General features: G+C 39.9%; 3 protein-coding genes across 3 annotated transcripts; 2 read left to right on the plus strand and 1 right to left on the minus strand.

Moving 5' to 3' along the window:
• Positions 1-963: 963 nt before the first annotated feature.
• qrfprb (pyroglutamylated RFamide peptide receptor b) lies at positions 964-4441 on the minus strand. The gene is made up of 6 exons (XM_067245460.1): positions 4084-4441; positions 3534-3692; positions 2851-2912; positions 2206-2441; positions 1544-1641; positions 964-1358 (listed from the first exon to the last, which is right to left on the minus strand). Exons 1-6 carry the CDS (start codon positions 4439-4441, stop codon positions 964-966), a joined length of 1308 nt encoding a protein of 435 aa, XP_067101561.1.
• Positions 4442-8585: 4144 nt separating this feature from the next.
• Positions 8586-14080, plus strand: tbata (thymus, brain and testes associated). Its single transcript, XM_067245136.1, is given in 9 exon segments — positions 8586-8624; positions 8626-8794; positions 11543-11713; positions 11890-11978; positions 12099-12245; positions 12812-12893; positions 13088-13301; positions 13387-13427; positions 13986-14080. Coding segments are annotated over 9 exon segments (1047 nt in total).
• Positions 14081-18767: 4687 nt separating this feature from the next.
• Positions 18768-20897, plus strand: star2 (steroidogenic acute regulatory protein 2). Its single transcript, XM_067245139.1, has 7 exons — positions 18768-18831; positions 19022-19129; positions 19249-19379; positions 19529-19687; positions 19792-19976; positions 20182-20275; positions 20793-20897. Exons 1-7 carry the CDS (start codon positions 18768-18770, stop codon positions 20895-20897), a joined length of 846 nt encoding a protein of 281 aa, XP_067101240.1.
• The last annotated feature ends 1782 nt before the right edge of the window (positions 20898-22679 follow it).

Here is a 22679-nt window from a genome sequence, read left to right on the forward strand (position 1 = left end):
TGTCTATAAAGCAATTCTATATAAATTCGATATTGAATATTTCATAGTATGATGTCAAAAACATGTAAATTGTCACAATTTTACAAAAATACATACATTCATTTTGAGATTCACTTTGGGACTTCAGTGAATCTTATATGTAAGTGTATCCTGCATGTGAAAAGACTAATGTTGGCTTTTTATATCACTACTTTCTAACAGGACACAATGTAAACTTGAATTAACTATAATAGCAATAGAGTGATTTGTGCTTGACCCATTGTAAGGGAAGCATGTTTAGATTTGAATGTACATTCTCTTGATTTGTTTCTCAGTTTAATTCTTTGTAATAGAAAGACATCTAATGCTAAAATAGTCATTAATTCCATAGAATCATTACAATTAGGTAATTATGTCTTTGCATACTTAAAACACATTATGTGCCCCTATAAGACCTCAGTTATAATGATATCACATAACTGACTGTTGTTATCTGTAATTTTAAAAAGACAAAGGTTCTTGAAGATTGTAAGCATTAGTGAATAGATAAACCCTGTCATTTCATGCCCAGTCCCTGAACAATGAGGAGGCTCATTGTGAACCTGTAGCACTACTGCTGTAGCCATGTAACCCTGTTGCCAAACTGGCTCTCAGTACATTGCTACAGTACATAGACCACAGTACAGTCTTCAGAGTATTATACAGTGTTTCATGATTGCAAGCACAATCCTAGTTGAGCCTGAAGTTCAACCTTCTTTATCTGCTTTGATACTGCTTTGATACTGTGATACTGCTTTCACTAGGGCAAACTTAAGCTTCCAACAGTTGTATTGTGGGGCTTTTATCACGGTTATCCTTTCTTACTAGTCATATTGGAAGCCTCTGGAGTATGGTATGAATAGACCTGTCCGTCCAGATAGGGTACATGCAGTACTACTGGTGGCTTCCGGTATCAAACTCATTACTTGCAACTGTGCATCCATCTCATTTGACCATAGAGGAGCTGCAGGCTGGGAGCTCAGAGTGGACAGTCGACATCCTCTCCCCAGTGAAGGCAGAGGTCTTACTGTTGGAGGACAATGAGGGTCCAGTTTCCACAGGTTGGTGCATTAAGATGTCACATTTCCCCGTTTCCAGGAAGGCCTGCCTGTTCAGGGGTTTGATGAACTGGACGCTCAGGTTGGGTCCCTCCACAAGGCCGCGCTGCTGGGTCCGCTTCCTGAGGCAGCGGGAGAGGGTGGACACACAACTCTTCTTGAAGTTCTCATTCATGAAGGCGTAGACTATGGGGTTGTTGAAGGAGTTGAAGAAGCCTATGGCCTGAACAATGGCAATGATCATGTTGACGGTCACTTCGTCATGTTTCTTTTCCAGATCATCTGCACACACACCACAGAGATGGTTTAGGGGCTGTTTAGGCAAGTTTGGAGACCAATCATTGAATGTGAAATGAAGCAAATGTGGATAGGTCTGTAATATCAAGGCTAGCATTTCTAGTATTGTGTTCTATGTGCACCAAAGCCTTATTGCATGTACTACTATTGGCTTAGAAAACCATACTTACTGTATTCAAAGAGCATGTGTACTGTGTGAAATGGAGCCCAACATATTGTAAACAGCAGAACAATTGTGATCATCATTTTGACAGCCCGCTTCTTTTTCCTATGAATAGAAACACACATTTATAGCTGTTCTGGGCGACTGGCATTGGCAAACTAACAGGCCAACCTTAAATCCTGAGGGGTGACGTGTGGTATGAATGCGTTTTAAGTCCAAGAATCCCATCAAAGTGCTTTCATGCACTGCTTTCTTAGCTGGACATTTGAGTTTTTTCTTCTTTTTTTTATCCCTAATCATGGGCAGTGGCAGGGTATGGCTTATTTGGGTTACAGCTACACCAAGAATTGTGTTAGCCCCACCATGGAACAACCAAGAAAATTTCAATTTTCATATAGCACTTTTGAACATTACTCCCGACTGACATTGATTTGATCCCCACGAATGTATGAATTAGCCGCACCGTTGTTTAGCCCAAAGATTCTCTACTGCCACCTCTGTCCCTAATTTATGTTATAAGAAATAATTCATCCAAAACTCATGAATGTCAGTTAACAGTAATTGGATTAGCAATTTCAGTCCAGAGTCCAGACTTAAAGCTATTGCTCTTTAAATTACTTGTTACTTGTACATAGCTAGAGCACCTTAAGACTATTGAAGTCTTTGTACCTTGAGATTTTGTTAATCTCCCTGTGGTTCATGGTGCTGAGTACTGAAGAGTCGCCAACCCTCTTGCGGATCCAAAGTTCGATGCCGATACGCGTGTAGAGGAAGAGCATGGCGGCCAGCGGCAGCAAGAACAGGGCCACCATGATGAAGGTGGTGTACACCTGCCTGTGGGTCAGAGACCGCCAGCTCTCCTGACAGCACACGTGGTAGTGGTCATAAAGGAAATCGTACTTCACCTAACGAAGAGGGGAAACCACAATGAAACACTAACCCTTGTTGAAAAATCCTTCAAAGCGTGATATTTCATTGACTTTGAACATCCAAAAGAATGCCATTTGTTTAATTTAGAACTTTTTCGTTTTCTAAATTAAATAAATTACTCCACAAAAGGAAGTACTGTTAACACGTACAGTAACAGGTTTTATCATGCTAAATGCAGGTCTGTCTGCAAATTACTTTATAGCCAATATATCTTGCTCGCATTAAAAGAGTGCTTTATATAATTTATACTTGTTTATATGTTTATAATATGTTTTACTGCAGCTCCCATTACAATTATTAAGAGAATAACTAATCTTTTCATTCCATTCGAATGTTGAATTTTAAGAAAAAATACGCTTTACTGATTCTATTGGCTTGTATTACCTCTAGTTGCTGTACAAACAACATCGGAGACCCAACCATCACCGACGCAATCCATACAAGACCTAGTTGATGAAAAAAGACAGTTAATGCAGAACCCTACATTTGTACAAGTAGATACATGTAGCTGATCCAGGGAGATGGTGATGAGAAAAAAAACAAGTGCATAGTTGTAAATTATTCTGAAGGTATTTATTTATTTTCCAATAGTGTAATATGGTATTTTATTTTCTGGTAAAAATTGTCATTGTCATCATTCTATCACATCATTGGTCAAGTTATTACATTATTGGGTTTTATTACATTTCGATGAAGTTACGTGCACATTGCATTACATTATCATGCGTTATAAAATTTTCAGAAAATTATTGGGTGCTAAAGGCCAGGACACATTTTCAGACAGATAGTGCTGAGTTCAGATCATTTTCATTTGTGAAATATCATTGACAGATAATCATGTTCTCTCTTCAAAGTCCTGCTTTTTGGAGGACAGGGCAAGGACAAGACTTAGTGTCCCAAATGATCCTTCTGTTCTCCTCGTCCTCAAAATAACTCGATTTGAGCTTTTCTATATTAGGTATAATAAAAAGAGGTTTTGCTACAAGCTTATTTTAGCACTTGAGGAATTGAAATAAACAAAAACTGAAAACAGGTGTCCATATTGATTTAGTCCAATCATACTCTACCTAGCATTCTATAGGCTCTTTTAGGTGTATACTGTCTTCGCATTTTCAGTGGGTAGACAATGCCCTGGTATCTCTCAATAGCGATGCAAGTCATCGTGAGAATGCCCGTGACTATGGCAGTGGTCTGTACGAAGGGAACAGTCTTGCAAACCAGAACCCCTACAAAGAGAACAGAGGGATGGAAGAAAAATTAGTAACCGTGAAAGTAAACATTCAATAGAAGAGAACTTTGGCTTATTCTGTTCATACTATTAAGAACAGACTTGAAGTTGTTGCCACACTACACGAGATCGATTTCACTTTCATTGAACAGCAAATCTACGCATCTAAAGCGATAAACATAACCACAAAGCGAACAATGTTCGTCTAAATTCATACAACTCGCGTTTAACATTTATGAATTCAAAAGTTGAATTTAAATAGAAAATATCTTCGATCATGGTAGCAAAAAACAGTGTAGTTTCAAATTAACTACACCCTACAGTGAATTAGTAATCACACGTTATAGGCCTAGCCTAATCGCATCGTGCAATATTGTTTGTAAACTTACCTCCGAGCCACTCGGATGAGATATTCTGCAACAAGGTGAATGGTATGCAAAAAAAAGTGATGAGCAGGTCACTCACCGCCAAAGAGCATATGAAAATATTTGTAGCCGTTTGCATTGCCCGTTTTCTAACAACAATGTAGACAACTAAACTGTTTCCAACAAGAGCCAATACAAAAATGATGGCATACATTATTACAAAAGTGGTCTTGGCACTAAACGGTAGTTCTGGAATATAGACAAGCGGCTGAATGTTGTATGAGTCAATAAACTCCTGTCGAGTTAGGTTGTAAAATTGGAGCATCTCTTTCAGTGCTTCGGGAGTTATTTTTGTAGAGCCCATTTCAGTCGAGGCTGCCATTCTGTTGCAACTGTAATGAGGTATCCTAAAAAATCCTTGTTTCCCAAAAGACTCTTTCATTGTGTGCTGGACCTTAATGCTCGGTCTCCACCACAGATACTGCCCACGCGACTTCAACGGGCTTTACTGCAATTGCCGCTGTCTGTCGAGGGGTGGTACCCCAATTGCATCTCGCCAATCCTGAATCAGCGACGTCTACTTTTTTAATGCAATTGATTTTCCAATTTTTTCTTTACTGTTTCGTTGTTAGTTCAGTGGTGGCCTTCTGTTTGGAAGAAGCTATTCCATTTGCAAGCATCCAAGTTGAAGTAGAATGCTGAAGATTATGCCAATTCTGTTTTTTGTTTTCTTTCCTACACTCATCCTGTCAGGCCATCCACTTCCACCCAGTCTGTTCATGTTCCCTGTCTGTCTGTCTGTCTATCTGATTCCAGGCTCCTGGATTCCAGGCCATATCTTCAATCTTACCCGTCAACCCTACACACCTGTCAGTCATCACTTCATCAAACCAACAGTATTTCAATCCTGGTGTTCCCTCCACTTGCCGCCAGATCTTCTGCTCTGTCTACACAGTCAGTCCTGTTTGGCAAAATCTGGTTAATTCAGCTGTTGACAAGATCCTAATGTATGTTTTGTTTGCAGATCCCCCAGTTCCATCTGCCCTGCCTGCCCTGCCTTCCTCGTCTGCCCTTCATTGTCCCTCTGGTCTCTCTGTTTTTTCAATAAACCCCTCTGAACCTCTACGCCTGTGTTGTGCACTTGGGTCCACCACCCAGCCCTAACACATCCAAGCACAAGCACCATCACTTTTTAGATATCTTCATTTGCAAATATTACAAAAAATTTGACAAAACTACCTGACTTCTGTTTTTTAAGTTACATGTTACAGCATTGCCTGTTTGGTGGGTAGGCCTAGCAGTTACTTTAATAAACTCTTGCTTCCCTGTTCTTATTGCCTGTTCTTATTTTAAGATTTCAAATAAGAACATCTTATTAAAACAAGATAAGATATTTATTCATCTTAAATCAAATAAAGTGCACACAGAAACTACAGCTCACTGGACCATGATCTGAACATTCAATCACCTTGCAACTTTCAAAATAAAGCCATTTCTACCTCACATGTGCCTAGATAGTATTATATTCTAGGTATTTCCATAAGAAACAAAACAGTCTCAAGAATCCATAAAGTATTTCCCAAGTTGATTTACAGGAGGGAGGCAACTGCATTCTCAAACAAGCAGAGAGTGGTTTCCTTTGGCAGCATTGGGGAAAAATGTAAGCATCTACTATTGTGCATCAGTGATGTTAATCAGTGGATTAAGTATTAGCTTCAGAGTATAATGCTTCTTGGGTTACAGAATCGTGAGGATACCTCTTTTTACACGTGTATACTCTTTACTTGTTGTGCTGACTTGGACAGGTGTGGCAAACAGGGCAGTCGTTTTTTTGTAATACTTCTTTAGACAGGTCAATTGAGGTACAATTAGGATATTTAACATGACATACAAGCTGTCCACCAGCTTTCTTGTAATGAATCTGTATTGACACACTGTTCCCTGTACCCTCTGACCTTTGCATGACTGCCTCCTGCCCCCCTGTCAACCTCTCCCTCAACCTGTCTGTACTCCCCACCTGCTTCAAGATGACCACCATCGTCCCTGTGCCCAAGAACACCAAGGTCACCTGCATGAACGACTATCGCCCGATAGCACTGACCTCTGTCATCATGAAGTGCTTCGAGCGGCTAGTCAAATCATTCATCTGCTCCTCGCTGCCTCCCACCCTGGACCCTATGCAGTTCGCATCCCGGTCCAACAGGTCTACAGACGATGCCATCACCCTGACTATGCACACCGCTCTCTCCCACCTGGACAAAGGGAATACATTTGTGAGGATGCTGTTCATTGACTACAGCTCAGCATTCAATACCATCATCCCCTCCAGACTGGTCTCCAAGCTTGTTGACCTGGGACTAATCACCTCCCTATGCAAGTGGATCTTCCATTTCCTGACGGGGAGGCCACAGGTGATGAAAATCGGTGGCCGCACCTTATCCACACGGATCACCAACACAGGCACCCCCCAGGGCTGTGTGCTCAGCCCTCTCCTGTTCTCCTTGTTCACTCACGACTGTGCGGCAACGGACAGCTCCAACCTCCTTGTTAAGTTTGCTGACGACACAACCATCGTGGGCCTCATCTCTGACAGTGACGAGTCAGCCTACGGAGAGGAGGTTGATACCCTGACATCATGGTGTCAGGACAATAACCTCTCTCTCAACGTCAGCAAGACTAAGGAGATGATTGTGGACTATAGGAGGCAGCAGGAGGAAGAGCATGCACCCCTATACATCAACGGATCCGAAGTGGAGATAGTCAGCTGCTTCAGATTCCTGGGTGAACATCAGCAATGATCTCACCTGGTCTGCTCACACGGACAAGGTGGTCAAAGCGGCCCTGAAACGCCTCTTCTTCCTGAGGAGACTGAAGAAGTTTGGCATGGTCATCCTCACTAACTTTTACAGATGCACTATAGATAGCATACTGACTGGTTGCATCACAGTGTGGTATGGGAGCTGCATAGACAGGGACCGCAAGGCCCTACGTAGTGTGGTCCGGTCTGCTGAGTTCACCATCGGCAGGAAGCCCTGCCAGGAAGCCCTGCCGAAGCCCTACAGGACACCTACCACACACGATGCCTCAAGAAAGCTGGCAGGATTCTTAGAGACTGTAACCACCTATCATTCAGTCTTGTTACCCTGTTGCCTTCTGGCAGGCGATACCGAAGCATTCGGTCTCGCAAACGCAGACTGGACAACATTTTCTTTCCAAAGGCCATCAGGCTTCTGAATGAACATTGATATGTACACTCATACACTTCTCACTTGTCACTTTACACACTGTCACTTTCAGCTACTGGTTGCACTATCAGCAATATTGCACTTTTGTACTTCACTTGTCTTAGGTTAGCATAGGTTTATAAGGTTAGTATAGGTTATTTCAGTTGCACTATCAGCAATACTGCACTATTGTACTCCACTTGTCTTAGGTTAGTATAGGTTTATAAGGTTACTATAGGTTATTATGTGTATTATGTGTATTTAGAGGTTTAGTATACTGTATTGAATACTGTATATTATTGAATATTAGGAAGTTTACTATATTTTTGCTTATCATAGATGTAATCTATGTTCTGTGTACTGTATGTTATGCCAGTTTGCTTTGCGTTGTCTTGTCCTAAGAATTTCAGTGCCCAGTCTTACCCTGTATTTTTCTGTGCGTCTCCCCCCTACCCCAACCATACACACACACACCATATCCAAGGGTCTATATCCCAGGTATGTGACCCTTGGCCTGCCTTCCTTGAAATCAATGGGAGTTGGGCAGGGGACATGCTACTCGTAGATAACTAACATTGACTGTGCATGTTTACATCCTATATTAGAGACCACAGAAGACAACAAACACTTCTGAATGTGTGGGCCCCTCGCTTCTGTGGGTTTCCACTTCTCCTTTCCCATTAACATGTTTCCATGTCTACCATACAGATGACCCTGGTCATTGTTGCTATGCAACTATATTTACATAGCAACAATGTCCTGGATCTTTTTACATATGTGTTTTGTAGTGAATTTGTCCTTTGAGCGCAGTCACCCATTGTGTAAGGATGCTGTTCTGTCTTGTTAAGAGCAGGTCTCCTAGCAACATAAGACACACTAATCCTTAAAGCTAAAAGGTTTAGGAAGGACCCTTGTTTTCTGCGGTAAGAATTCATGCTAAATAATCATATATTTAATCATGGTTTAAAATGTTTTATTAGTGTACAAATCACAAAGTTTAAGTTGACATTTCATAGTAAAGTTTTGTAGAGTTTTACCAAAAAGGTGTATAAAACAGTGGCTATTTTCAGTGTATTCTGACAGTATGTTTTGAGTTGGCTCTTCGTATATTATAGTGCACAGGGTGAGTGGCATCTATTATACACTGCAATTACCAGTAGCACATACTGTACTGTAAATACTGTGCATACTGTACAATACTTTTTAGAAAAAAAATTTACTTGTTAAAAAATTCTTATAATATCTAACATTTACCCTCTTCTTTTCAGATCCAGTACTGTCCAATACTGGAATACTCTTTCCATGCCCTGTAATGTCAAATGCAAACCAAAAAACTTCCTGTGATTATCAAAAAATGGAGGAGAAGAACATTTCCCAGGATCATCATGTTCCAACCACGGCTGACATAATTAGACTGACCCCAAAAGGTAGTCCACGCTTTGGATCTTTGAGTCATCATTCTTTCTTCTCTCGCCACAACCCTCATCCGCACAGAGTGACACACATTCCAGGTGAGTACGTACAAGCTTTGTGTTTCTATGCCTACATTGTACAAAGTCAAGCATAAAAAAACATTTAACTTGTTGTGGTTGGAAATGGTATATCTCCCATGCTCCAGTGTCTAAAAACTCTTGAACTCATGGTTATACACTGATGAGCCAAATTTTCATGACCATCACAGTCCCAGGTGAAGCAAATAACATCTCCAAACAAGGGCACATGCAGTGTTACCTACCAACGGTGGTCTGAGGGCCAAACCACAAACCCCACAAGGTGTTGGGCACCCAAGGCTGATCGATGCTGGAGAGCAGCAAAGGCTATCCTGTCTGGTCCGAACTAACAGAAGATCTATTGTGGCACAAGTCACAGACAATGTTAAGCATGATTACAGGAGAAATGTACCATGTTTCCCACATCAGTGTGTATTTCATGTATTTGGCCTGTGCTCTATGTGAAATAATTTGGTTTGAGGTGCACTATTTGCATTTGCAGGATAAGCAGTGTAGCCTATACAATATTGGAACAAGCCATTCTGTAATTTAGTTGACATTACCAAAGTCGGCATTCAATGTTGAACAGTATGGAACAGTAAACCGTAGCTTTTTAATGGCATCCATCCACATCTTTTTCAATTTTCAGCTTATAAGTTTTTACTGAGATGTTTTGCAAATGACAACTTTAAATGACAACATAACTTCAGCTGTTATTATTTAAAGATGCTGAAAGTGGAATTGAAAATGAGTTTTAAGTTCATCACACCACAGACTGATGTGTTGTTATTTACCCATCCAAATTCGAATGAAAAAAAACACAGACAAGTATGTTAAATTAGGCTTTGAAATCGTGAGAAAATCAGCAGTCTTCTCTGCTTGAGACTGGGGGGGCGTGTTGAAGGAGCTGAAACTCCACCCCCTTTATGTGTTAATTACTTTGTGTTTGCATCGTACCAGCTGAGTAATGTGGAAGAAATTGGGAAACTGTGTGCTTACATTAATCACTAATCAATAGAACTAGTCATTGGATACTAGTTAGTACGTTTATCATGTAAGCTTGCTATTAATAACAGTATATTGTGTCTATGTGTCAGGTTAATAGATGTTCGGGGTCAGGAGAAAGTACTGGCTAAACTTAATACGTATTTATCAATCTGCAGATTGGGAGAGAAAACCAGTCTTCTGACCATAAATGACAACACAACACCAAGCTTAGGTCTCAACCAGGTCTCTCTCCGCTCCCGAAAGCCAGAGGACCATCTTTTATAGGGCACAAGAATGTAAACATAGATTGTGACAGTCAGGCAGGAATGACGTTACAACAGTCTCAGAGAAAAAGATTCACTGCTCCCAACACATGACAACTCTCACACTAGAGAGTTCATAGTTGGAGCTCTCCTTGTAGTCATGACAAGGACCGTTTAGCCAGTACTTTCTCCTGACCCCGAACATCTATTAACCTGACACATAGACACAATATACTGTTATTAATAGCAAGCTTACATGATAAACGTACTAACTAGTATCCAATGACTAGTTCTATTGATTAGTGATTAATGTAAGCACACAGGAAATCCCAATTTCTTCCACAGTAACAGAATGCCACCATCTGTGATCTGACATAGATGGCTGTGACGAGGTTGGGTTTTTCCCCCGCCTATATAAAACCTGAGCTGAAAACGGGAGAGAAACTCTTCAACGGTCTAACTCCACATTTCAGTGCGACAAAGTTTTCGCGCTTTGCACATGCTTTAAGGAACTCATTTCACACGTATGTAATGTACTGAGAAGCAATTCATGGAATTTGCTTTACAGCATCTTTAACAAGAAAGGGTCTTAGCAACACTGTTGATAAAACAAATCCACCTTTCCTGTTTTTCCATTCTCACTCTGAAAATGTATGCTACATTTAGTTGAGTCTTTCCAGGATAACATTAAATTGATATAGTTGCTACCATGAACAGAATGTTCATTAAATGTTACAATGCATTTATGGCACCAGAATGTATGCTTATGTATGTTACCTTAAAAAAAATTCAGTCCTGCTACTTATTTCTTTTTACTCTCAGTATTCACATTAAGTTTATTGTATGATGGCAATGACACTGCATAAATGCTAAGTTACTTGTCGTGTGTTAATTGTCCATAAAGAATGGCTCTAACTAATAATGTACTAATAAAGCACACCTCACCCCAATTAAATTTGTTGCCTGGGCGATGCTCTGCTGTCTATACATCCAGACCCCTATGGCAATGACTATCCTACAGGTTCAAAGAGAAAAAAGCACTATTAGTGGGGATTAAAACCTTACACTTACATTAGAACATTTTAATATATAAAACATACACATACAATTACCATAGTAACTACAGTATAATGACACCAAATGGTACAAAACTAATGAAATATTTTATTAATTCCAAGTCAACTAAATAATTGCCAGTGGACCAATTGTAATTTCAGAGATAAGGGAAGATGTTCTTCCCCAAGTACTACCAGTTGCCAAACAATCCAGAATAGTGATACTGCGCATCCAATAATTTATCATCTTATCAAGAGTCTGGCCCTCCCGCGAGATGCCTTTGATGTTATCACTTCTGTTCCCAGTATGGTTGATGTGGTGGTTCTCCCTTCAGGCTACAGCTTTGGTTCCCTCACACTTGAGAAGAAGAGGTTGACAGAGAACTGCATATGAACAACATACTTGGTTGATAACTTGAAAAGCATCTTTGGAATTAATCTCTCTGTTCTTCCTTCTCATTCAGGTCTTAATGGAAAGCCAGTGTGTATGGTGAATGATGACTGGTATATGGCAACGTCCTTATTTCCTCATCCACTTATTAAGAGTCAAGTATTTAGGACAACTACAGGGGCGCCATTTGCCCTGCCTTTTGGACACTGTTCATATGGAGGTACAAGTGCAAAACACAGGGCAGGTGAGTTCATGAATGTGTTGCAGAATGTGTATGTAACACATTAATAAACATTGTTATGAAATGTACCCACTTAAATATGTAACAGTATCTGTGGAACGTGAATCTTTGGTTCAACAGTTTAGAATACACAGGATTGAAATGACCACTTGATCCCCAAACTTTCTTTTGCTTTGCAGCACTGTTATCAGAGGCCTGGAAAGAGGAGCTTAAAGAGCTGGCGGCCAAAGTCAATATTTCTTCCCAAATAAAAGATGTCAAGAAAGAGGCATGATTTAACATTCTTTTTTGCATTTGTCATGTTGTACACTATACACATGGAACATTATTTTCTTTGACAAATCATGTTTCGTAATGAATTATGGTTCTGTTCACAATTCGCCTGCAGCAACCAGGAGAGGCACTTGTTCGCAGAAAGACACAGTATTCTGCTCAGACAGGAAGAATCATTCCTCAATCTTCCCTAGTTTATCAGCGGCGCCCTCATCCTCACCCTCTGTGTTACACCTCATCCCTCTATGACCAGGAACTCATGGTAAATCACAGCAGTTCATTTAAAGAAGTCTTTACTTTTATGTCATATTTTTTGCGCTTTTATGCGGAATAGTGTATTTTCTTAATCAGCATGGATTGGTATCAACATTGCTCTGTGGATTAATGGACAAAGTCCCTTTGTTAGAATATAAATAATGTTTTATGTCATACCAATTTTCCTCAGAAATATATAAACCATTACAGGGTGTAGCCAAATAAATATTTTTGGGTAGGCCTAGAAAAATATGGATAAGCATCTTTTCAGTTTTTTTTTACTTATATACTTTGCGATGTGCACTTGGTGCATAATTTTTTGGAGATATTTTCGTCTTTGGGTAGTCTTTGCGTCTTTACAACAAATTGGGTAGGCCTGTGCCTACCCAGTCCTACCCGTGGCTACGCCCCTGTTTCAAAGGAACAGGTTTCCCTGAAGACTGACATGTATGTGTTGATGGAGTCAACCCTCTGTATAGGCTGTCCACATACTTGCTTGTAGCTGTCTTTTCATCCTTTCTTGAAATGCCAACCAGTTGTCAGGCAGTCTCTAACACTGGTTGCTCTCAACAGATGTTGGAGTTGCTGTGTCAGATCTTGCAGACAGACTCCTTGTCTCTGGTACAGCAGTGGCTTCTCCTGGCAGGCCAGAGGGGTAAGATACATTGTTAACCTCATCCTGCATGAGCTAACACAGCTGCCACATGTACTCAACCCCTCTAAAATGTTTAGAAGAAGTTTGCAAATGAAGCTGATGTTGACGATCAGGGTTACTGTCAGTGTCAGTGTTTTCCATGACTACAACATACTACTTTATGTTGCTCTAACAGTTGTTCTGTAAATCTCTAGAAAAGGACATGGTGATGCAGTTGATTCAACAGGCCATGGAGGACAGTGATCTCTCCAGCCATCAGCAGAGGCTGTATCAGGGTCCACTCCAGGCTCCTCAAACATCTATGACAGCTCAAATTCAGGGTCCACCTCAGGCTTTTATTCCTCGCACATCTGTGACTGCTCAGATTCCTTCCCGGGGCCAGTTGCAAAGAAAGCAAAGACTCACTGGGTTGGATGACAATTTCATATAGGATTACAATCTGAATATTGTGAATTGTATTAGATGCAAATAAATATGTTATTTACATCCATAGTTCCCTCAAGACTCACCCTCGCTCCATGGAAGATAGACCAGGTAAAATAGAAATTGAGAAATCAGACAACTGTAAAACTTAACGTTTCTAAATTATTTTGCTGCCTTCAAAGTCAGATTGAACTAAATACGACATTTGCCGTCGTTTAAGAAAACACTGACTTGGTCTTGAGTGTCTTCTCTGACTTTAATGAAGGTCCACATACAACATTGACATTTTGTAAATGCCACACAGACTTTTCAACGAAGAGCCGTAGACAGTAGCATTAAAGGGTAACATCAGTTTTATGGGTTTTATTCTCATGTGCTTTTAGCTTTGATTAGATAGTCTTTTCGTTTCATTCTCTGTGTGGCCACATATAAACCATGGAGATCAGAGACGGTAACAGTATTCACCTTTATCAATGACTTTTAGATCTCATTTTGGTCTCATAAGAGCAGGAACTACATTTACAATAACAATCAAACAATGTGACTTAACATTGTTATGTTTTTCATTAAGAAATGTTTTATTTCATCCAATCTGTTAACAGTTAAACATAGATAATACATATGTGCACTTGTACAGTGATAATTGATGTACTTATCTTCTCTGCATAGAGAACATTGGAGAAGCAGAGGTCCTTGAAATCCACCGGGACAACCCCTGTCCGCCATGTGATGAAGAGGATGGGGAAGATCAGTCCTCTTTCTGATAGTAATTCCTCCATTTGGACCATGTTTGGTTCTACCTATAGGCAGAAGACTGCTCACATACCTTCTGCAGTTATTCTTCATTTACATTATTGTTCTGTAATGCTTTTCTTTTTTGACCAATACAATTAGGAGGGTCACTTTTAAAGAGGAGGAAATCATTTTAAATTAATTTTCACTTGTTTATTAAAAGGTTATTAAGACAGTTGGTCTGCTTGAAAACATGATCTAGCTGAATATAAATAACGTACAATCAAATGATTATTGGTTTTCTCTGTGCAGTGTGTTTACTTTGTTTTGTATTACAGATTTCTTTTCTGTGTAAAATTCCCTAACCTTTTAATAAAATGGTACAGTTTGATAATCTTAATTAAAGCAAGGATGTGTAATCGTTTTTATTTTTTTATTTTTTTTATACTGGTTGAAGGTCTCCACATCCTGATAACAATCAATAATTTAAGTGGTCTAAATGTGAAAATGTGTATACAGTATATATCTTCTGTGGAAGGGACATGGCAAAAAAAATGATCGACCAATCATTGCATTCGGCCTGAATTTAATGATAGGATGTCCTTCCTGTCTGTATATCTACATTTGCAAATCTTGTTTGCACCACTTGTTTGCACTATCATTAGCTCGGGTTCCTTGTTGCTGTGCAGAGCGAACATGACAATGGAGGGCAAACCGCAGCAACCTTCTGTTCCTCCTGAAACACAAGTAAAAGCAAAGACTGAATGAGTGACTGTATTAGAAACAACAACAAATAAAAACATCTGGATCAACAGTGGTTTAAATACAGAATCAACATAGGTGTTGCTTTTCCATGCTGGAGGCAACTGCAAATCAAAGGATCTGAAAACCGGCGGTTTGATTTGTTTTTTATCTATTTTGTTATTAATGGAATTAAGTATTTATACTCTGCTCTGTGTGTGTGTTCTTCTTTAATAGAGGAGGCGTGGCTTTTGGACAAACCTCTGAAGCAATGGCAGGATATGCTTTAAAAGTTAGCTCACTAACTGCTAGCCTCTCTGGATTACACATACTAGCTTTAATCTGTAGCTCTAATTTTTCCTAGTTTTGTATGACAATGTTATCATCAGACAATATACATTACAGACTTTTACAAAATAATGACATTTTAATAATAAATTATCAGACATCCCAACCAGCAGAGACTAATCCCCCCCCCCCCCTGCACCTGTTTTGACCATAAATGACCATTGCACAGTCTTGCGCTCGCTCTAAATACAGAATCCCTGAATTCCGGGAGATTGTAGAGCATTTGCGGAGTCTCCCGCTATTGAAAGGTGGGAGACTCCCGGAACTTCCGTGAGACTTGGGATGTCTGAATTATTCTGTTACTATTGGCTTCTCAGTGACACCGTTTGTGTACTGAACTGTACATACAGTGGGTTAAGCAAAGGAAGTTTGTATAGTGCATTGTATTGCACAATTCTTGAAAGCTTGGAATTAAAAAAAGTAATGAGTAACTCAAAGGAGGGGCCTGTGCCCCAGTAGAGCTGTATGTCTAGCAATACCCCTGTGCCCCACCATATGCAGCTGGTGCCCCTGTCCCTCAGAAAGCCTGAGTCCACCACTGCTCTGTACTGTATCTTTTGGTTTAGATTATGTTTGTATTGTTTTGGAATACAGTTGAAAACTGTACAGGAATATGATCTGTCCTTGAACATACCACACATCTAAGATTAGGCATATTCTTCAAACTTATGATAAGCATTGGTTGTTTAGCCATGCTTTTGAAGCTTTTGACAGTATTGTACAAAGGGTGTATTGTACAGAACATGAGACACATGATTCTTTTGAGTTCCAAAAACCACAAGGAATGGGTCTGGACCAAGCCCCTTCAAGGATGTGTTTTCATGCCTGGGAAAAATGTGATTGCATGCAGTGATTAAAGAATACATTTCAAACAGGGTCCATTTGGAGGTTCGGTAATATTGTAATCTGGGGCTTTCTGGAGCGGTTTTTACAGGTTGACCTGGGTTGAACAGAGGCATCCATGCACGCTGTGGTGTTGAGGCCTGGTCAGCAGGTTAAGTTCAGTATTCACGTCATAAGACCTCTCACAAGGACACCTGTTAAGCCTTTCTGATAAGAGGTTGCCTTTTCTCCAGCAGTGCTGTCAGCTCTGTTCTGGGGAGCGGGCCTCTCGGCTGGGGGAACAGGCATGCTGCCAGATGGCTTTGAGGGATGGCAGGCACACGCCTACCAATGCTGTAACACAGAGACCACCAGAGAGAGGGAGAGAGAGTAAGAAAGAGAGGACGAAAGAGAGGAAGAAAGAGAGGAAGAAAAGAGAGAGAAAGGGGACAAAGTTAGCTCATTAGCCTTCAAACATGACACCTAACATTCATAATCTCCATCCAAAACCTTTAATACATTGACAGCTCATTAGTGGTTAGCCTACTGACAGACTCTGTGTTTTGAACACTGATAACGCAGCACTGAAACGGCAGTTTTATTTCAATGGATAATTCAAGGTCTGGTCCTGCTTTAATTAATTTCCTTGAATAATGCAACTACGTATTGGTGTTTTAATCAGCACTTCATTTCTGTATTGACATATACGACAATACGCTTATCTTGATTTGGGACAGCTGTCCTTTAGAAATGAAGGTGTTTTAATCTGAAGCTGTCTTTCATGGTCACATTTCAGTGCTCTGTCCAAAAGGCAAGAATCAAGAGGATTTTCTGGAATGTTCGGTGTTTATGACAGTCCCATCTCACACACCCCCTCCCTCAGCCCATTAAAGGCCTCTTCCCTTGGCATGTCCTCAGTAAAGGCAACAAACATGGCGGTCGGTTTCCATGTCTTTTAATTATATTGGGGAACAAGCATCTGAAATTAAATGTATTTGACCCCTAGCTTTCTATTTGAGCAGTGCTTTCATTCGAACCAGCCTGAGATAAAGAAACTGAAAAGAATTTGCCCCAAAATTGCCAGAGGACAGACTGAATTAAACTTTTGAGTGCCGTCTGCCACTATAGTGTGCAGTCTTCTACAAGGGTGATTGTCCTCAAAAGTCCCCCTGTCCATTTGCTGAATGAGAGATGGTTACTTTCACAGGGACTAAAAGGGAACATTGGGCTACTGAGGGGAAACAAGGTGATACTGTAGACAGAATGCAAGATAATAGCACATACTTACCTCACATCTGGAAATCCACAGCAGGTTAGGATTTTGTGCAAATGGAAGCAGAAGGGCGTTCAAGTGGAGATTCATTTTCTGCAATTACCTCTACAACATGCAAAACTAAATTAATGACTAGAAAGTATTAGCCATGAAGCATTACACATCTTCTATTGTTTTTATGCAGTGGTTACAGTTTTTTCTGATTACTGAGGCACTATCTTTGAAACGGCTGTTTTTGCTCAACTATTTTTGCTCAACTAATACATTAACAAGAAACAACTCTTGCAAAACTCCCCAATATCTTTTTTTATAGATGTTTTTTGTCAAACTGTACAGACAAACCATCATTTTAATAAGGACATGAAGCACCAACTACGTGCTGATAGTATAAACACAAAAACACTTGTGGATTATCCTTTTTCTGTGTACAGGGTATAGCAGTTTATCATAACATTTTGTCAAACATGTAGTACTGTAAATACACATCCACAAAGACATCAAAATGTTTAAAATGTATGTTTTCCAAACACAACACACTATGAAAGACTCGAAAGACTATGAAGTATCTTGTACATTTGTATTTTTTGTAATATTTGTATTTTTGTATTTTTATATTGTAATTTACGGCAACTTATATTTTATTGTATATTTAATTCTATTCTAATCCCACTTAGTACTGTTAGTTTATGTACCCTTAGTATAGTTAGTCCAAATGTTATGTATATGTTTATTGTATGCACCTTCCTGCCAAAGCAAATTCCTTGTCTGTGCAAACTTTCATGGCGAATAAATCCCTTTCTTTCTTTCTTTCTTTCTTTCTTTTCTTATCGACACAAGGGGAGAAAAGTAAAACAAATAAGTAAATAAGTACTAAAACAAGACAGAACTTATGTTCTAAATTTACATTAATTAATACTTCACACATTTGGACACCTGTGAGTGTGTTTTTAAAGTACTTTATGACAAAACTTTATGGCAAACAGCTTTGCCCTGCAAATTCTTTACATGTATTTATACAATCCATGTGTAGCAGCTGCTTTTTGTGTGATCATTTGTGTGCATTGTTTTGATGCATAAACACAATGATTTCAAAGAGGATGAAGAGTTTTCCAAGAATTGTTTGTTTAGTGTGATGTTTTGCTGGTTTGTTGTGAAGATTTCTGGTTAATGTGCTTAGTTGCCAATTGTTTCAAAGATCGTGCATTAACAATCAGAAAAAACTGAAAGATCATCACAAAAGCAACATCTACAAAACATGGCTTTATTTTAACTAACTGCTGACTGAATAGCCTCTTATGTTCTCCTTGCATACATTGCACTCTTTATGCATCTTGGATATTTTGGTATATAAATATTTTTTGTAAAACTTTTTTCAAGTACCATTTGCCATGGCCTTACACCAAAGCGACCTTGGGGGCAGAATTTCATTTAAAGCCTATCTTCCTCCCTGTCCCTTATCTCATCACAAAGTCCTTCACTTCCCCTATAAAGTCTGGCACCCCTCTCCTCCAGGCTGCCGTTGTTGGACTGACACTATGCTGCCTGCTGTTGTCAAGCTCTGCTGTGGAATCTCTTATCCCCACCTCAGGAGCATGGCAGGTATAGAGATCACAACCCCCTCATCTGCACAGTAACCATCTCTCCTCTCTTTAACTGGATCTTCATACATGATCTCAACGGATTTCTGTACAGGAACTGACTTCATAGGATAGGGCTTGTTGTGTTTGACCATTTTGTCAAGGTTGAAGGAGAACTATCCTTGCTGACAGGTCTATTGCTTTTTCCACAGGACTGCAACGCACAGCTATGGCAGCAATCGGCCAGGAGATCGCTCACCTGCAGCGAGGTGGGCGAGTCCAGCTTCCAGAGTGGATGGGTCATATTGGTTGGCGCAACGGTAAATTTCAGTGTTCATTGTGCTGATGAGTGTGATGATTGTGTTGCTGTATTGTATACACATGCATTTTCAATAAGGGTGTGGTATGTTACCATACTGACCTATGGAAAACTTCACAGAGTCCAGGAGAGAAGAGGTTAGATTAGTCAACACAGGTGACCTGTTATATATACACCAAGGACAAGAGGCATTGAGTAAAGCCCTGGAAATCGCAGAGGACAAGGATGGATGGAAGATTGAAATAACAGAGGTATAAATCACTCTGCTTGTGTCGCCGATATGCTCAGTCTCTGGTTCTCTCCATATCTATCTCATCTCTTTTGCTCTTTCAAGCATCGCAACATCTTTCTCTGAATAACTTTCGCTTTAACGGTTGTCACTGTAAACTGTCTGTTGCAGGAGAACGGGGATGTGATATGTAGTAAAGTTCTGCCAGGAGCCAAAAAGGTCTTCAGACTGGAGGCTGTGTTGAATGCCACACCAGAGGAACTTCATACCATCTTGTTTGTGAAGGTAGAAGAGATGCACCAATGGAACCCTAGCATTCAGCACATTAAAGTAAGATTACCATCATGGGAGGCCACGTTCTCTTTGTGACAGAAGGTCACACATTAATTAAGTCAATAGCATTTTCTGACTGTCACCTGTTTATTCTGTTTAAGATCCTTAAGCAAGTCAATGCAGAAACCATGGTTACACATGAGGTGTCAGCAGCGACAGCGAGCAATTTAATAGGTCAGCGGGACTTCCTGAGTGTGAGGCACTGCTACAAACATAATTCACGTATATACTTGGGGGGCGTGGCAACTGACATAGAATCCCACCCACCTCAGAAAAACTTTGTGAGGTAGGTTTATCACCTTAAAGGACAAGGTCAGTTTTAATATTCTGTTTTTCTGTTTTCATTTTCTTTCTCAGCTACAGTAGTGAGTCTCCATAACATCTATTTGAATTCTTCAATGCTTTTTCAAACCCTCCACTGGGTCTGGCCAGCGGGGGAAGAGTTGAAGTAGCCTTAGTAATATGAGCTTTTCTTTCATCTGGACCCCCAGGGCGCAAGACGGACCGACATGCATTATCATTGAGGCACTGCGAGATGACACCAGGAAGAGTCGCTTCATATGGCTTCTCAACATGGATGTCAAGGTTGATTGTGTTCTTTATGTTGTCCATTTGATTTTCTTTCAAAATAAAATGCTTTAGAATCAGCATTGCAGCCAGCAAGCAGCATTATGAAGCTTAATACTGTATGTGTCACTGCAATCGTAGCTGTTCATGCTTGCCTTTGTGAATTTGCCATTTGGATGTGTCTGAACTAATCCCTATGCACCATCTATTTGTGACAGTAGTATAGTGTAAACACAGATGGATTGATTGGTTTGTGGATTTCTCACCTTGAGTAGACTGATTTAGCTGATCCATGTGAATGCACACATAAAAGGAGCGGTTAAATGACCACTAATGACACAGAGGCATACACATTCTCCGATGATTTGGAATTCTGGTTAATCCATGACTCATATTTGCACTTGCTAAGAGAAGGTAGTGTTTTATCTTACAGTGTAAGAGAAGGTAGTGTCTGGACAACATTGTTCAGGTTTGCTAGTCATTCCCCAAGCTGTCAGAGACAGTTTCTAAATCACCATGTTTTTTGTGTTTCCAGGGCTGGCTGCCTAAGTCTATAGTCAATCAGGCCCTACCTCGGGCACAGGTGGATTTCACCAGACACCTGCGAAGACGTCTGACAGAGGGACCTGTGCACGGCTGAGTCACACACACACCGCTACACCATGCTGTGCTCCCGAGCACCGGAACACACACCGTGGGGTGGGGGATGACAGAGATAGAGTCTGACTACCTCCTCAAAAAGTCAGTCAGCAGGCAGTGCCTTTTCAATGAGCTGTCAGAAACACAAAGGGCTCAGAGACACGGTAGGATGCCCTGCGAGGGACACAATAACTGAAACCCCATCTGCCTATCACGACCGTGTGTACAGCAAACAATAGGAATTGATACAGTACCACACAAACCTCACTTACTTCTACCTTCACTGAGGGAACATTTTGTTGACTATAGGACTTCCATCTTTGAATGAAAATGTACTATGAACTAAGAAACAAACTCTTTGTTTGAAGTGTTTGAAAACTGATATATTTTTGGGAAATTTTGGCCTTGTTCTCCAACGACATAATTCAATGACTAGGGTTTTCATCCGGCTCTGTTAAACTGTTAAAATATGACCGCCCTTTGTGTGTATACTCATCCCCCTTCCCAATGTATTCAACGGATTAACATAATACACAGTAAAGACCTCATGGATATCGATTGGGTGCTTATTCTTTGTACTGTATACTATGACTGCCTAAAGTCCTGTCTTTCCTGATTGTTTCCTGATCGCTTGTCCTAGAGTTGTCTTAAGACCCTGTATGTTTTGAGATCCTATTTTGGCCCTGAACAAAACTTGTTTACTATGACAGTACTTATTGGGGTCATTGTCTTATATGATAATGTCGCATCCAAGAGTTTGGAAGCAGTTGTATCTGCTGTTAAATGATTAGTTAAAACTAGTGAACCATATCCATTGGCAGCCAAATAGTACATACCCTTTCACCATAAAGCACCTGACGAGAGCCTTTTTCATGCCAAATGTCCTAGTACTGTGCGAAAATGTTTATTCCAAAACATCTATAATCTCTGAAAGGGTTACACAATGATACAATTAAATGGCCTCTGACCATTTCATGACTATGAATTGAGTGTCTACTGTAATCATTGTATATGTTTATAATTTTCTATTATAAAAAAAATAATATATATATATGTTAAATCTTTGTATATATGATTTTTTCTATAAACAAAGTTCTCTCCAAAATGGCATTAGATGAGCCACTGTACCTTGAAACTTCATTTCTGTAGTCACACATTTTTATATTCTTTTTGACAAATCAAGTCTTCATGAATTGTTGAAAATTACTCTAATGGTTTATGGGAGTAAGAGTGCTATCTGAGCGCACTCTGCTGTAAGACATTTGCTTAACCCTTGTGTTATCTTCGGGTCATTCCGACCCATCAGTCATTGTGACCCACCGTCGTATTGCGACAAATTTACCTCATACAAAAACAAAGTGAAGCATTTTCTTTTAACTGTTGGGCTGTCTCAGACCCCCCACATTGCAAAGGTTAAAAGAAAATTATTTTGATTTGTTTTTGTATTGGGTCAAATTGGGTAAACACAACGATGGTTCGTTATGAACCTTTGGGTCATGTGACCCGAAGGCAGCACAAGGGTTAAGTTTGAAGCCTTCACTAAAAGCAGACACCTTATTAATCAAAGACCTCTTCAAGAACTACTTTCAGCTTTTCACCCAGGCTTGTCTGATCAATATCAATAATTGGGGCTTATTGCTTTCAGACATTAACATTAAAACACAAATTATAATGTGCATATACTGTATTACAAAATATAAAAGGTATTTCTTGATTGTGTGCTAAATGTGCTCAAAAAAATTAAACTAATGCTTAATATTGTGTTTGTATGCTTATTATGTAT

The sequence above is a fragment of the Osmerus mordax genome, chromosome 10 (assembly GCF_038355195.1).
Source record: "Osmerus mordax isolate fOsmMor3 chromosome 10, fOsmMor3.pri, whole genome shotgun sequence".
Taxonomy (NCBI): Eukaryota; Metazoa; Chordata; class Actinopteri; order Osmeriformes; family Osmeridae; genus Osmerus; species Osmerus mordax.